This window comes from Seriola lalandi, unplaced genomic scaffold (genome assembly GCF_002814215.2).
Source record: "Seriola lalandi dorsalis isolate HSWRI2012SDOR001 ecotype SW California unplaced genomic scaffold, Sedor1 jcf7180002054850, whole genome shotgun sequence".
Taxonomy (NCBI): Eukaryota; Metazoa; Chordata; class Actinopteri; order Carangiformes; family Carangidae; genus Seriola; species Seriola lalandi.
The window spans coordinates 1,764,422-1,781,176 of record NW_019525403.1 but is presented as its reverse complement, the minus strand read 5'-3'; the positions used below and the strand labels follow the sequence as shown (position 1 = coordinate 1,781,176).

Genomic DNA, 16,755 nt, shown 5'->3' with positions numbered 1-16,755 from the left:
TGCTTAACTGAATATCTTAGGGTCCTGGACTGTTGTGCAAAACAACATATCTGAAGATGTTAACAAAGTTGGGTTTTCCTTTACATTTTATTGAAGGAATGAATAATTGGTTAACTGAGAAATTCATCCAAGGAATAATCGATCATGAAAACAACTGTTATTTTACACATATCTCAGTGACTTGGGCAAGTTATCCCATGTGTCACTTCTATGGCATCTTAGAGGCTGCAGTATGAGGCAGTAGACTGTCCTTCAAATGCAAGTCATTTCTCTCTGTGCACATGAACAACTGGAGGCCACTGTTGATGCTGCTTTTTATTTCCCATAGCATCAGTGTGTGTCATTCAGCCAGTCTTACAGCTAAACCAAGTCCAAATAAACTCTTCCAACAGGTGGATGAGCCATATAACAGATTGGTGATTTAAAGAAGGGTGGCCCAGAGCCCATCGGCCCAGGGCAAGAGTAACAGACAGATCACAGCTGGGCTGAGACTCAGCAGATAAATGAGCACCATAAGTGACTGAGCTGCACATAGAAAGAAGAGGGAGAGGAGATGGAGAGCACACACTGAGGGAAAAAAATGAACGTGTTAATGAACTTGGATATGAGAATAATGTGTTGTGTGGTTAGCTCATTATTATGAGAATAATGAATGGCAGAAAGGGAGAAGAGAGGAGATGACAGAGGAGAAGAAAAGAAAACAGGAAGACAAACAAGTATCAGAAATGAGTGTGTCTGCTGTGCATGCTCACTAACAAAGATCAGTTTGTTAGCTGGTGTGTGCATGAGAGAGATGTATAGATAAAGCTAGAGTAAGAGTCATATTTTTGGCTGTGAAACAGATTTATAAGCATCACAGAGAAGTCTGAGGGTGTTATTGTTTGTGTGAGGAGGACAAACAGCTCCATAAATAACGCTACCATCTGCAAGAGTGTGTGTAAGTGCGTACACCTCCCTCACCCATCTCCAGTTTAATCATTTCACCAAGTGTGCATACATACAAGGCTCTGTGTGTGTAATTGAGAGTGCGTTTGCATGTGCCAGTGGTTTCTTTTTTGTGTGTGCTTGAGTGGACTGTAAGTTAATGCCTTTTTGTGCATGTGCAGGTGTGTAACAGTGTGTGTAGCATCTGATTTTATGAGCATGTGTGTATTTTGTGTTTTTTCTTGCATGTTGCTTTGAGGATATCTGCTAGCTTCTTTATTTATGTGCCTTTCAGTGATTACATCTGACAGTGTTAACATATACACAACATTATTTTGGATTAAAATAGCATCTTAAATTATTTTCTAGAACATGTTTTGTTACTTATTCTTACATACAACAATCTAGATGATCCCTTTCATGACTGCAAGATGCTTCATCCCACGTTAGATCAGATAAAATGAGAATGAGAAACATGTCTAACCAATATTTCACAGTTTGCTGATGTGTTCAAGGGCTACATGAAAAAATACGGCTTCCAAGAGATAAAATTTGAGACCTGAGCTGCAACGCAGCAGCTGGATGTCGGGTGCGATTCCAGGATAAAGAAGGCTTGAGAGCACAGAGGAACAAAGCAAAGGCATGAAAGAGGAGTGAAAAGGGAATTAGAGAGCAACAGACAGGATAAACAAAGGGAAGAGAAAAAGAGCAAATGAGTACTTCAGATCTCTTTCAAATGCTTAAAGAAAGCAGATTTGTTTATTCCAATATTCAGTGTTTAATATCAGAATGCACTGGATGAACCACCTGCTTCGTGTTGGCAAACCAGCAGTGGTGAACACAACAGCCAGGCTTTTAACCAGAACCAAAAGGAGTGACCACATCACACCTGTTTCATCCGTTCAGACTGACTTTAGCAGCCGCCTCATTTGTTTGTATGAATGAGGGGGAATCTGTCAAGTGGGGGTGCCAACATAGAGGGCTTCAGCAAAAACAACAACAACAAAAAAAAAAACAGTCATCTGGTATTTCTGTGACAAAAGATAAAATATCTTTCCAGGGTTGTAAAATCCCGTCTGAGAGTATTAGAATCATTATAATCCTCCAGTGTTTTGGTGCCTGATAAGTCTTTAAACGCATTAATCTGTGACTCTAACTGGACTTCCTGGATCGTACTTCATGTTTGACTTGTGTCTTTAACAACATGACCACACCAGCTGTTTTTGGTCTTAACATTCACTTCTACTGGCTCCCAGCACCCTGTGTTTTAGCACTGGCTGTGAGGTCTTTTATGTGTTCCACAGGCCTAAAACTAGAGGGGGTGGAGTGTTTGCAGTCAGGGTCCTGAGAAAGTGGAACATCCCACCCATGGATATAAAGAAAAGAGGAAATGTTTGAAGTCTATGATTACAATAAAGAATCCATCATGGTTTGATACCTATTATTAAAATTGATGCCCACATCACAATGTGTGGTTTCAAAGGAATAAACATTAGATGAGTGTCCAACTTCCCAAATCCTGACAGCTGTTGTTCTCTAAGATACAAGCCACAAAACCTGAGAAAAACACAATCTGAAATCCTTTCAAAGCATGAGAAAATGTTCAAAGAGCCCAGGTGGGGGGTTAATAGTGTTTTAAGCATAATAATGATACACGTTCACCCCACTTGCTCCCAACTAGTGATTGTTTATTGTAAGATCAATGGAAATTCTTCTGCTGTGATGTGTCATTTCAAGGTTTAAGCAAGCTGCGACGGATTACAACGCCCCCTATCGCGCTGGCTCAAAGCCTGAACACAGCGCTCACAAACGGGGGGGGGGGATTAAAGAGGAATACTGCTCAATTTCTGATTTCACATACGATCAAATCCATTCCATAAAAAGTCCTGTGTCTTCAAGAAGCTCATTCATACATGTACATGGCAGGATTCTGAGGAAATGTATGAAATACTGGAACCATTTGACCATATTGTAAAATGACTGTAGTCAATTCCCTGGTAAAATGATATGGAAAACCTAAACTGCCTGAATAAATACAAATCAAACAATGAAATTAAAAAAGCGGAATAATTATACCTTTAACCGATTAACTAAAAAAATAGATAAATGAACTCACATATTTTACTAGCAGCCATTGGGACCACATCATTTCTCATTTATTTCATTTTTTTGTTTGTTTCTGATATCAGACATGGCCTTCGCCCCTGATTGCCTAATAGGAACATTTCCATTTTTTGATAAGATCTATATTTGCAAAAAACACCACCACCATTTATCACACAACAGTTACCAACCAAAGACAGTGTTGAAATAAACTTTGACCCTGGTCAGCTTTACTCAGTGTGTAAACTGGTCTGAGGTCAGCAGCGACCCTGGCAGTGAATACACTTTAGGAGGCGTCTGAATAAAAGCACTTTTCTAGCAAGTGAAGGACATTTCCGTCAGCTTGTTGGTCAATTTGTGCGTCACTGATAAAGTCCTTCAACCAAGGTGACCATAGTTATTACCATGGCACCCAATCACAGCATGACACATCATGTTCATGTGGGCCAATTACGGTGCATGATTGGAAGGCGTGAAATACGATGAGAGCTGTAACTCACATTGAATATCCTTCTCTGGAATTACCGGTGTATGTGTATCTGTGCATGTGTGCAGCTGTGTGTTAGTTACCCTCAGGGTCCAGCAGCCTCTCTATCCCCAGGTGTTGTTCTGCCTTATTAAAGGCGTGTTCCAGTCTGTCGATCGCCGACGTCTTCTTCTCCACTGAGCTCCAATCAAACAGCTCAGGTCTGCAGAGGTAAATAAGAAATCAACTCGGATTATGTATCAACTGCGTCTATATTTTAATTCATCCAGATATAAAGAAACACCACAAGATTTTGCTCAATCATGTCCCGTGGTTGATCGTTGACTCTGGTGCTCTCTGGAAATGCAAGGACACAAAGAGCATTCTCCAAAATGGAAAGGGCTGACATTGCAGTAATAAAAAAAACTTGCTTAATGATTTTTTTTTTTATTATACAGCCTATAGATTAATTTTCTTAAAATGAAACACGGTGTAATTAACTCAGTTCAGCTGATGCAGTCTGGTTTATTTTTGGAGCTACTTGTTACTGTAAGTCAGCAGTAATGTATTCATCTGGCGTGCAGTGATATTTTGCTTTACATACTCTCCAGTCCGCCACTTTCATTTCCTCAGTAAACAGTGAAGGCAGATCCTTATAATGCAAAATACAAGTTAATCTTTTAAAATATTTAATTTAAAATTTGCCCAAAGCTCTTCCACTATCAGTAAACATCATGTTGCTGGCATGGAACACCACAACAAATCATCTGCTGATGTTAATGCTACCCAGCCATGATTTTATTCATAATTACATGATTCCAGACCTGAGACTAAAACTCTCATGTGTATCCACTGAGGAGATTAACCTTCATCCATTTATTCCTCCGGCCTTTCATCTTTTGTACATTTACTGATTCATTTACCTTTTTTTTGTTCCTTCAGTCATTCATTTATTCATAATAAGGCTTTTATATATAATAATGCAAGTCCATGGCAATGGGCTTACGATAGCTATACAGCAGCTGAACCTATCATTAGTACATGTGTGATAGTGGAGTGACGAAAAGGTGAGTAGGGGTCCATTTCTGCACATTTGGGCAAGGCTTTTCTTAGTCAAATGATTTAAAGCTCCATTTAGTATAAATGTAGATGTTCCTGTGTTGTTTGATTATAAAGCAGGTCTAGGTTCTATATTAATATTATATTGCACACAGCCTGTATTCAGAAACTGATCCTTAAAACCAGTCATCAGGACCTCCTGAATTTCTCTATGCACCGTAACAAGTCGGTGAGCAAACTGACTGGTTATCGGAGTGATGTAATAAAAATATTTTCAGGTAAACACTCAGAGAAACTAAATCCTGCAAGGTTGGATGGTGGGTCCAGGTGGGCAGGGCTTGGGGGCATGGCTGAGAGTGTTGTGACATCACAAAGTTCAGGAAGTCCTGACGGCTGGTTTTAAGGCTCAGTTTCTGAATACAGGCTGTGTGTATTTCTCTGTGGACTGAGGCTTTGACACTTTCACAGTATTAATATAGAACCTAGACCTGCTTTATAATCAAACTACACATGGACAGAGACCTTTACACTATATGGACCTTTAACATAATGCATTCCTTAGCCCCTTACCATAATCCCAACCATAACAACTGAATGCCTAACTGTAACCCTACCCCTGAAACAAAAAAGTCTTAACCCTCCAACGGCTTTGAAGTTGTGAGAACTGGCCAAGATGTTCTCACTTCCCAAAAATGTTCTGTTGGGAAAACACTTTTTTTCAGTCCTCAATATGTAGCATTTGCACGCACGCACGCACGCACGCACGCACGCACACACACACACACACACACACACACACACACACACACACACACACACACGTTGTTCCACTGTACCTGTGGCTGTGGATGAGGGCGTTGAAGGCCAATCCATCATTCCAGCTACTGGAGAAGTTAACCACATTGACCTGAGGACAGAGATATTAAAGGCCAACCTAAGAATGCAGCATGACACCCACTGCTGAAACACTGTCGCCCCAGAGGGTGGGCACCATTTTTATAGGTACGCACTGGATTGAGGACATATCTTCACTCTCAAACTGCCAGTCTGGGCTTTTAATATGGAGAGTGACAGAACACTATATAAATATACTATATAACTCTGCATGGAACTCAGGAAAGCATTAAAAAGTCAACCGGCAATTTGCTGAACCTCTATCAGTTCGTAAAAATTAAGACCACACTTTCAAACTTTGCACCTGTGTGGTTTGGGTGAAAGCAACTATTAAATGCCATATGTTATCCAAAAAGCAGCATATGCTGTGTCGTGCCTGCTCTTAGCAGTTTTAGCCCAGAGGCTTCAATAGAGTAGAAAACAGTCCAGGCCAAAAGAAGCTAAATTAAATGAAGGAAAAACTCTACAGGAATTCAAAAACATCATCTGTACCACTGAAAATTTAAGTTAATTGGATTTTTTTCACCTGGAGTACATATTTCTTTTAGGATGGAGGCTCAAGTCTCGCTATCTTTTAGTTTCATACTTTGGGCTATAAAATGATAATCATCTGGTGGCACTAATCCCAGATCTGGATCACCACCAAAAGCTAATCCATTATTCACTGGCCCAAAGCCTATCTGTCCACCAAATTTCATGAAAATCTGCTCATGAGAGGTTTGAGATATCCAGTCAGACCAATAGACAGACGACTACAGAAAAAGAAAAACATGCATCGTGGTCATAAGTAAACCATTCAGAACCACTAAAGATAAAAGGCAGGACAGCACGATTCTACAAATTCGACTTGAAGTTATTGCTTTAAAATGGAGAAAGAGGTACTCTACATTTACATGGTCAGTTAATAAGAGAACTCTTTGTGGCTTCACAGGACTCGTTTCCTGACAAAACAGGAGGAGAGACTCTCCACTCACCTCCTGTGGATTGAGGATAAGACTGAGTGAGAAGTGACGGAACATACCTGAGGATACTGGCGTGTGTTCTGACGAACCCAACTCAGCAGAATCTTCTCACTGTTGGTCTGCTGTAGGCCCGCCATCACATCCTTCATCACATCCTTTACCTGCGCACACACAAATAGACAGAGTGTAGACTTTAACAGACATGCACACATTTACGGAGCTGTAGCAAAAACCTATGCAGTCAGGTGTGATAGTCTAAAGCCAGAAGGTGAAGTTAAATATAATCAATGTCAAAATGTTCAAATTTAAAAAAAAAAAACAATGGTGAGTTTGTAAGAGAAGGAAACAGACTTATAACAAGCAATCAACATATTATACCCTTCATAAATATTCATGCAACAAAACTTCATCAGTTTTTTTCCAGTTTCTTTATTGAACTTCTTTTATCTGAGAGTTTTCTCTCACATTCTTTCACATGTAGGTCTGTCATCTGTCTAAACACTAGGACACAGCTAAATGTCAAATGGCTGCATTTATACAGCACTTTAACCCAAAGAGCTTCACACACACACACACACACACACACACACACACACACACACACACACACACACACACACACACACACCCTAAGGGGCAGCAACCATGCTGGCCTGACAATTTGGGGTTTGGAGTTCACTGTCTTGCCCAGGGACAGTTGGCAGATTGTTTTGCTTTTAGTTTGCACAAGCAGTGGATTTTTTGTCAGCTGACATTGAATACTTAAATGCAGCAAATAGGCTGAACAAAAATGCCTGCTTAAACTTAATATCCACCTAGAGAGAAACCAGAGGTACACAAACCTGCAGTTAGCAGCTGGCTACTGTTAGCAGTCACCATCAAACACACACATAACCACTCTTTCAAATACACAAACACACACTTTTTAAAAACCTCCCATGATAAACAGAACAACAGATATTGAAATCTATGCTAATACGATGTCTTGCCATGTAACATTAGCATAAAGAGACATTTTAAAAAATATCAGCTGCTTTCTAGCTAAGTTTTGACGTGGCCTGTCAGTGGATACTTTGCATATTCACACAGCTGTACCTCCACACTGTAACACACCCTCAGTTAAAGTGCACGGAGCACACTCAAAAAGAATGCTTGTGTACACGTATCCGTGCACAAGCCTGTGTGTGGATCTGGCTGCATCCTCACAGGCTGCATCTTTGGCAGTTGTGAGTGACAGTTTGAGAGCACTTATTCAGGGCTCGGGGGGGAAGAGAGACAGCCCTTATACTTTTTCACTGCCCGCTTGTGTTTTATTTATGCATAACTTACCCTCAGCTTTCTATGCGCACTCACACACATGTACACACACACATATTGTGTTTCCCTCCTTTTTCTGCACCCACTCTGTGCTCCTGCTTTCTTGAATTGAGGAAAATGCAAAGAAATAAAAAATACCAAAGACACACACACAAGCACGCACGCACGCACGCACGCACACACGCACACACACACACACACACCTCTCTAACCTTAAACACATTTACTTTTTGGCTAACCTTCACCTAACCTTAAAACAAGTCTTCATTTTAAAGTTTAATGATTTATGTTTTGGGGCCTTTATTTTTGTCCCCATTAGAAAGACAAGGCCCCATAAAGTTACTGTGTAAAACAGATTAAGGTCACCACAACAACACAGACACAAACACACTAATATTACCACCTGGTGCTTGTATGCCTCTGCCAAAGCACTTTTTGTATTCTTGAGATATCGGCCAAAACCACATTCGGTGAGGTAATTGTGAGCTTGACCTTTGACCTTTAGCCCCCAAAATCTAATCAGTTCATTCTTGAGTCCAACTGAATGTTTGTGCCAAATTTTAAGAAGCTCCTTCAAGGTGTTACTGAGATAACATGTCCACAAGAATGGGACGGACGACAACCTGAAAACAATATGGCTCCTGCTCTGACTGTCGCCGCCGCAGAGGAATAACAAACAAACAACTGACACGCACGCTGTCGCACAGACAGATGTGAAGTAATAGTTTAAGAAAAAGTAGGAAAGAAACATCTGCACTATTACACGATAACAGACACACACAAAGACTTCAGTGTTTGATGTTAAGGTGAATTCCCAGTGAGGGGAATCGGGAAGATCTCTCTCGCACCCGCCTGCACACACATGCACACACACACGTTGCACACGCGCACACAGACAGGTTTGTTAGCGATTCCTCGTATAATGCGGCCTGCCGGGTGAAAAAGGGACTCATTTGGGAGTAGGTCACCGCATGCATTTCCACTTTAATTGGAAGAGTGCTTTAACAAAGACTGCTGTACACGCACGCACGCACGCACGCACGCACACACACACACACAAGCGCTCAGACTGGCATACGTGCCCACACACAAGCAAATGATAACCTCCAGCCTTTCACAGCCATATTCACACACTACATCCACAGACACATACACACACACACCTACATGCTACACAAAATCATACACACTCATCCAACACAAGCACCTCATTATAGAATTGTGTTTTGCTATTAATCGTGTCATTAAGTCTACGCCAAACCGGTTTGATTGAGACATTAGCCTGCATTCAACTTAATGTGGAATGAAACGCAATTAAAATGTAGTGTAATGTCAGCCATTAAAGCCACTGACTTTACATGTAGTTGGTTTTAAACACTGAGTCCGTAAAGAAAAACATTTTGAACTTTAAATGCAGCTCAAGGGGAGAAGTATAAGGCTTAATATTGCTCTATAAATTGGCAGAAAGATGAAGGGCACAGGAGAAAACGAGACAACATGAAAAAGAAAAAACATTAAAGGAAACTTGGAGTGGCCTGTGCTGCTTTTTCCATTCTCATTAATGTGGCTGGTGAATGTGCTTTCCTCAAAAGTTATGATGTTGGATATCTGACCTGTGCCTGCTCATGTTTTCTGGTCAGAATTAGAAACAAACATGAGGCCAAAGAAAAATATAAACTATACGAGATTCTTTACCATTCCAGAAACACAATACAACAGAGTGTCGTGAAAAGAATGTAAACCACTCGTGTATCTTCTTTTTCTGCCCAATACTCAAAACATCTGGCAATTATTCATAACACAAAAAGTACAACAATACAGTTAACTTCACACAGTACCAATATAATGTATGGAGAAACATTATAACCATGAGTGTATTTCTATCCTCATCAAATTATTAGATTCAACCATTTCCTTCTCTGACAGGTTTTCATTAGAGGTAAGTAATAGATGAGTTTTAACTTTTTTGATTAAATTTAAAACACGAACTATCAAAATTTTACAAGGATTAACTCAGATATCAGCGTAAGCTAAGACGCTATATGTAATTTTTCACTGTCGCAGCCATTATTGCATTTACAAGACAAGATGTTAAATGCTAAAGTGACTCACTGTTGTAAACTAGTATAACAAGACCGAATGGGCCAGGGCTAGCTGGTTAGTATGCTAACTGTGACAGAAACAGAAGTGAAACAAGAGTTAAAATTAGCTGGATGTTCGATCAGAACATTACAGAATAGAAATTCTCAATAGCTCGAATTTAAGTATGGCTGCAAAAAAATGAACATCTTGCGCTTTCTATTTTGTAGGCAAAATTGCTGTGGGTAACTGATCTATTTCAGCACCAGGCGCTGTCCAGCTGACTGACGTGTGACTGTTTGTGTCCATCATTCACTGCCAACATGAATGAAAGTATAATTAGCATCTTCAGGGGAGGGGAGATTCTCTGTTTGGACATTGTAGCTAAATGTGAGACTGTCAGTCTGAATAAATCAAAAAATCAAAAAATCAAAAGCTGATTATTGCTGATTATTGCGTGCCAGTCTTAGAAGGACCACCAGTTGCTGCCCACTGCTGTAAAGCAACTACTGTTTCAATACTGTATAGATGTATACTGTACATAGCTTATAGGCAAGTTTTAAGGCTGCAACATAATACTTTTTTACCTTGACACGACAGTGTATATTTCTGCGTCACAGTGGAAATGTTTCACTTTTCTTTTCTTGCTGCTCTCTATCATTGTTGTTGCTTTGAGTTATGAGGAATGTGACTGCTACCTTAACCTTGACAGCTACAACCCAGGGAAACCATTACACTTTCCAAAAAGATTCAGAGGGACAGAGAAGGATAATGTGTCATTTTGTGTTTGTGGAACACATTGCAGCTATGTGTGAACCTCTCTCAAGCAAAACACAGGAGAGATGTATACATGCCTTCTATGTTGCAGCCTATTTAATCTGTGCAGTTTTAATTGGTGTTAAAGTGATGCTTCCTGCTGTACAAGCTGTATATGTGATGATCCCAGCAGCATGAATGCAGTGATTTCACTCATTGTGGCTTGTTTATCTTCTCTGGCCCTCTAAATAGACTCGATTGAACGTGGTGTAATTACACAGTAAAATGGATGTACATACAATTTAGAGTTCAGGGAGATTACACAGCTCTCTTTTCCGTTTTAGCAGGATTTTGTGTTGGATGAGGAAATAATCATCAAGCTAAAGGTGAATGAAAGAATATTCCATTCGTACAGACAAGGGTCTTTGCCATGCTGCAAAAATGTAATATAATATCATTGTATTAGAAGCAGTAACAAAATATGAGATCTCTTATTTGCTCCAAAATGGCTGCACAGATCAGCGTCCTGACACATTCACACACACCGACGACATAAATGACGCACACACACACACCTGCCAGTGGAGAATGATGCTCCAGATGAGCCCGAGAATCAGTTTGTGATTCCCATCAACGATGTCTGCTGCTCCGATATTCACCAGTTCAACCTGTAGGAGGGACATGCAGACAGACAAATCTCATTAAAGAGTTTGTTTTACAAAATCCTACTCTATCTCAGTGGCTCCCAGTCTTTTTGGTCTGTGACCCCTTAAAATGACATGTCTACTTGCTTGACGGGTCCATTCAGCTCCTGTCAACACTTAGTTTCCGAATGGAGATGAAAACAAATGTAAATGTGCTACATTCAAGTATAAAAGGAACCGCCAGGTAAATGTATCTGAGCGCCTCCGTGCACGCTCATTACCAACGGTAATAACCTAGAATTTCTTCCACAGCCGAGAACCATATCACTAGTTTACTATGTGGTTTTGTGGGATTACAGGCTACATTAGAAAAATATGTGTTATGGATTGAACATCCGCTGAGTGAAGGCAAACATAGCTCTGTATCAGAGTTTGCAAAACTGGAAAACTGGAAGAAAATATATATTTTATGAAAAATATTGCATATGGCGGGAAGCCAAGCCTAAACATTAGTGTCTCTGTCCTGTGCTCAGATTTGGGAAGTTTGCACTCCATCAGCCACAGCCAACGTTACCTGAGAGAACAATACGTTTTCCAAACCCATTGGTTAATCCTCATCCTCAACGTCTTTCCTCTTGTACAAGTCAAACATACTGTTCGAAAACAATTAATAATGAGTTAATAATGATGCCATAAGCTCCTTTTCTTACACCGGTGCCATGTTGCTGTTACACATCTTGTTGTTCACAAAGAGAGGAGCCTAGAGACGTCAGGTCAGGACTGTTTTTGAAATAGGACTCACACTCAATAGGACATTTTCACTTCACAATTTTTACTTCAGGTATTCACTTTAGGTATTTGATGTGGCTGTTTCTTATTTACTTTGTGTTGATGTCATTTTGGATTTCAGGACTTTATTGTTTCATTTTATATCTTGTGTTTTGTCTTTTTCCATTGTCCCAATCCACAAATAAATCATATAACTCATCTCTGAAGAATTTCTAGAAGTATGAAGGTAAAACAAGCAGTAAAAAAAAAAATAGCAGACATATATAAACATAGACATAAAAAATCTTTTTGACTTTATTTGACAGACAGAAAATACAAGGAGAGAGAGTAAGAGAGTGACATGCAGTAAACAGTCTGACCAGGCGGGAGTTGAACCGGGACCTCAGGGCTTTTTACTATGTTATTTTCCTCTACAGATACTGTATATTGTTTTCTTTTTTATGTCTAATCATCTTGCGATCCTTCAGATTTATTATTGATATATATATTATTTAGATGAGAAGCTTGATGCCGCTCAACACCTGGAACCAGAGGAAACAGCTATGACTTCCTGTAAATCTGCAACTTGTTTTTTACACTTTGGTTTTTTTATGGATCAAATAAACAATATCCAATTTGTTAATTAGTTAGCTTTAGGCAAAGCCATGCTAGTCCTCCCCTGCTACGCTAAGCTAACTATATTTCCGGAAATGTTAATTCCTTTAATTACCGCACCTCATGGAAGAAAAAGGAACAATGCATCAGTAATTTTCATATTGTTGTCACAGGAAAAACGTTTCAAAATGCACCATGTCAAGTAAACTGTATTTATACACCTAGCTTGACTAAAATGACCTCTGTGTATCTATAGAAAAGAACGGATGCATTAGAAGAGAGAGCACAGCGGGGCAACAGTGTGAGAGAAGGAGGAGAAAAGGAGAATGGGAGAAAGATAAAAGAAAAATGGAGGTACGGGGAAAAGAGACGGACAGAAAATATGTATACAGAGGAGAGACAGTGAGATAAAAGAGGGGATAAAAAAGATAGACACTTGTTTTTCTTACACAGGAGAGTAAAGGCATCCCAACAGAGACAAGGTTAAATGAAGAAATGTGGAAACTAACTTAGAGAGGAGAGAGAAACTCTTCACTGTTTACTAAGTTTGACCACTGATTTATTTCATGTATATTAATGCAGTCACATCATATCATATTGAACTATCTTGCACACTCACATCAGGATAAAGTGAAAATCATGTGTGTCAGTGTGTGTGAATACTCACATTGTTCTTCTGCAAGATCTGCAGAGCTCGGTTGACATTGTTGAGTGAGTGAACGCGCGTGAATCCTCTCTCCAACCTCACCTGAACACACACACACACACACACACACACACACACACACACACACACACACACACACACACACACACACCAGACAGAGGAGCTCGCTGAGGCATAAACAGACCTTGCTCAGGGGCATCCATTAGCGCAAAAAAAAAAACGGCAACATTACAATACGTGTTTGTGTGTGTGTGCTATTACAATAAGATAGTATCAAGCAAAGGACAAAGATGATAATGTCTCTCCATGAGATAGAAGTAGAGAACAGGGTGAGAGAAGAGAGGGAGGAGAAGTGGTGGAAAGATGAAGAGAAAGACTGAGAGAGACAAACAAGTGAGGAGAGCTGGAGGGGAAAATAAAACACAAGGTGGGAGTAAAAGTTTGATTAACACTGTGGGCTGTTCTGGTGGGTGTGTTTGGACTCATTTAAGTTTTAAATCTTGGCAGTTGGTGTTTTCTTCATAGTTCAGGAATATTATCTCCAAACTCCAAATGATGATTGTTGTGTTACAAATAAAGACTGTAATGAACACACTGGATGAACAGTTAGTGGTAGTTTTGTGCTGTATATATATCAGTGGCTCTCAGTGTCCAGTGTATCCTCACAACCCTTTACAGGCGAGCTCACGTCCCTCTATCAGCACAACTTGATTTATTCCAAATATGTTATGATCTTTAAAGTTATTAATTATATAAAAGTGTATATTGTTATATTGCAAAAAGAAGTCAGTGTTTGGGTCGGTTTGCACAAGTCTGCACCACTACTCTTGTATTACTACCACTTGGAGTAGCAGAGGCTTTTCACATAAGTAATCCATAAGTTGTAGCTATTTCAACCATTTTTTCATTACCTTTACCTAACTACTTCAACTGTTTATCCTTTAATCATTTTAACTGTTTATCCATTACTTTTAGCAACTAGTTGAGTCATGTATCTATTCATTTTTACTATTTCAACTGTTTACTTTGAGCTAAGTATTTCAATCATTTATCACATTTTCAATTGCAGAACATGATATTCAGATTTTACAGCAGACTCCAGATGTGGATATTTATCTTTAGAATAAAACTGTTATTTCTATTTTTTCATTGTAACTGATGGAATTTGACATTTCAAACATTTGTGCTGATTTGACTTGGAACCTGACTGTCAACTGGACTGACAAACACTGCTGTACAGCTTGTGTTACATTCTCATTCACTCACTCACTCACTCACTCACTCACTCACTCACTCACTCAGTAAACACTTGTGAAATGCACTGTCATTTTTCATGTGAATGATAGATCTTAGACTGAAGACTGTATTATTTTGCCTTGAGTTTTACAGGCTGTAGTTTTCTTTCTTTATATGTATCTCTTGTCAGTGCCAGTGTTAGTTAGACTAGTTAAACCAGTGTAGTCCATAACTGCAATTCTGCCTTATTTATTTATATGTGAAGACAGTGGAGGAAAATGTCCGCTGACACATTTTAAGCAACCACCAGCTATTTTATATGATTGTCAGTTGCACATCAACAGCCGAAAGACACACGTGCTGCATGGATGGATGGATGGATGGGTGGATAGAAGGATGGATGGATGGATGGATGGATGGATGGATGGGTGGATGGGTAGATAGATGGGTGGATGGATGGATGGATGGATGGGTGGGTGGATGGGTGGATGGATGGATGGGTGGATGGATGGATGGGTGGATGGATGGGTGGGTGGATGGATGGGTGGATGGATGGATGGGTGGATGGATTGGTGGATGGATGGGTGGATGGTTGGATGGGTGGATGGATGGATTGGTGGATGGATTGGTGGATGGATGGATGGATGGATGGATGGATGGATGGATGGATGGATGGATGGACGGATTCCAAATGGATTTTTTGATTTGAATTGGATCAGCTCAAAAACAGAGTTAGAAAACACTGGCAACAGATGATACTCCTGCCTTGGACAACTCTAGTACTTTCATAAGGCAGTTCTGTTGCCCTCAAGGGCACATGTTAAAATCCCAACTCTTCTAATAACAGAAAGTAATACTGATTTAAAAGTCTGGCATCTGGTATGTTTCTGTGCTTGCAGATATGTGTGTGTCTGCTTGTACAGTACGTGTGTGTATGTTTATACCAGCTCATGTCCTGCCAGCCCCTCCAGCAGCTCCAGCAGACGTCGTCCATCACACAGGTCTGAGAACAGATCCTCCACGGGTGGCTTCCCTGTCTAAAACAAACACAAACATACAATTATCAAAACCTTAAATGAATCTACTAAATCAAAACGATAATGTTCATTAATTGTAAATATTTCCAGAAACTGAAAATGTTTATTATTACTAAGATGAGTTCGATTTCGGCAGTCAGTAAGTTTATTGAGTCTCTAGTCTCTAGCCCTCTGAGGCATGGCTGTAAAAGCAGCTCTACCTATGCTTAGAGCAACAACCACAGGAGGTGATATGAGGTCAATTTACTTGTTCCATGAAAAGGTCAAAGGGGCCAATACCCATACTGGAGACACTGCTGTTCAGTGGCCAAAACAACATCCGAGCAGTTTGGAGCACAGAGAGACATCTCTTGAGTAATCACAAACCAGCCCTGCGTTAAATGTGAAGATAACAGTTAATACCCAAGAGGCTGTTCTTTATCACTGCTGACAAGTCTAGGATTACAAGCTAGCAGTTACTTCACATTGGAAAATGCTGCAGGCTAAATACAGTGTGAGTGCCTTTTGTGTTCCTCCACGGCAGGCAGAGTGAAGAGGAATCCTGCAACACCCCAGAAAATCAGCAGTCAGATGTGAGAGCGCACGGTTTCTGGAGAAATGATTCACATTCACTAAAAGAGGAAATTTTGCAAATGCAGATCAAATTGCAGCTGGTTCCAGGTAGAGGGAGCAGCATACATTAAAACTGTTTTTATCTAGAACTGTTGCTGAAATGAGCCCTGGGAACAAAAAGCTAAGCTGTTCTCACACACATGTATATGTGGAATACATTTACATACATACAACTGCAATTGCAACACAATTTCCCCGGTTTTACCACAGACTAAATATGTGGATACATATTTAAAATCCAATCTTTCTTTCCAAATACGCTGCCTGCAGCAGTAACCCTTGGGACCAAAGTACTCCTGCTTGGGAATCACTGATGTGTGTTGTGAACCCGGCATAAGCAAAGTAGTGAAAACAAAAGGTTTTCACTTTTTCACATGCACAATGAAAAAAAAAAAACTGTTCAGCAGAAAAAGTTGGAAAGGTTGGAAATCAATACGTACCTCTGAACGAGGATTGAGAGGGTGACGACATCTCCATTGACTCATTAAGGCCACTTTTTTCAGCAATGACGGAGTAGTTATTTTTAGTCATTTAGTCACTAGCTTACAGAGATGCTTTTTGACTGTTAACACAAAATTGCAACTGCAATGTAATATTTCTTCAGTCATATTCAACT

The 16,755-nt window shown here is 39.9% G+C and overlaps 1 protein-coding gene across 1 annotated transcript in view; it reads right to left on the bottom strand.

Annotated features, from left to right (window-relative positions):
- The window catches only part of dmd (dystrophin), a 289,183-nt gene that overhangs the window by 166,690 nt on the left and 105,738 nt on the right, over nt 1–16,755 (bottom strand). The window contains exons 3-8 of the mRNA XM_087179530.1: nt 15,435–15,527; nt 13,255–13,335; nt 11,136–11,228; nt 6,468–6,569; nt 5,389–5,459; nt 3,598–3,716 (exon numbers count right to left, since the gene is read on the bottom strand). Coding sequence (XP_087035656.1) covers nt 3,598–3,716; nt 5,389–5,459; nt 6,468–6,569; nt 11,136–11,228; nt 13,255–13,335; nt 15,435–15,527 — 559 coding nt within the window. The remainder of the gene's footprint in view (nt 1–3,597; nt 3,717–5,388; nt 5,460–6,467; nt 6,570–11,135; nt 11,229–13,254; nt 13,336–15,434; nt 15,528–16,755) is intronic.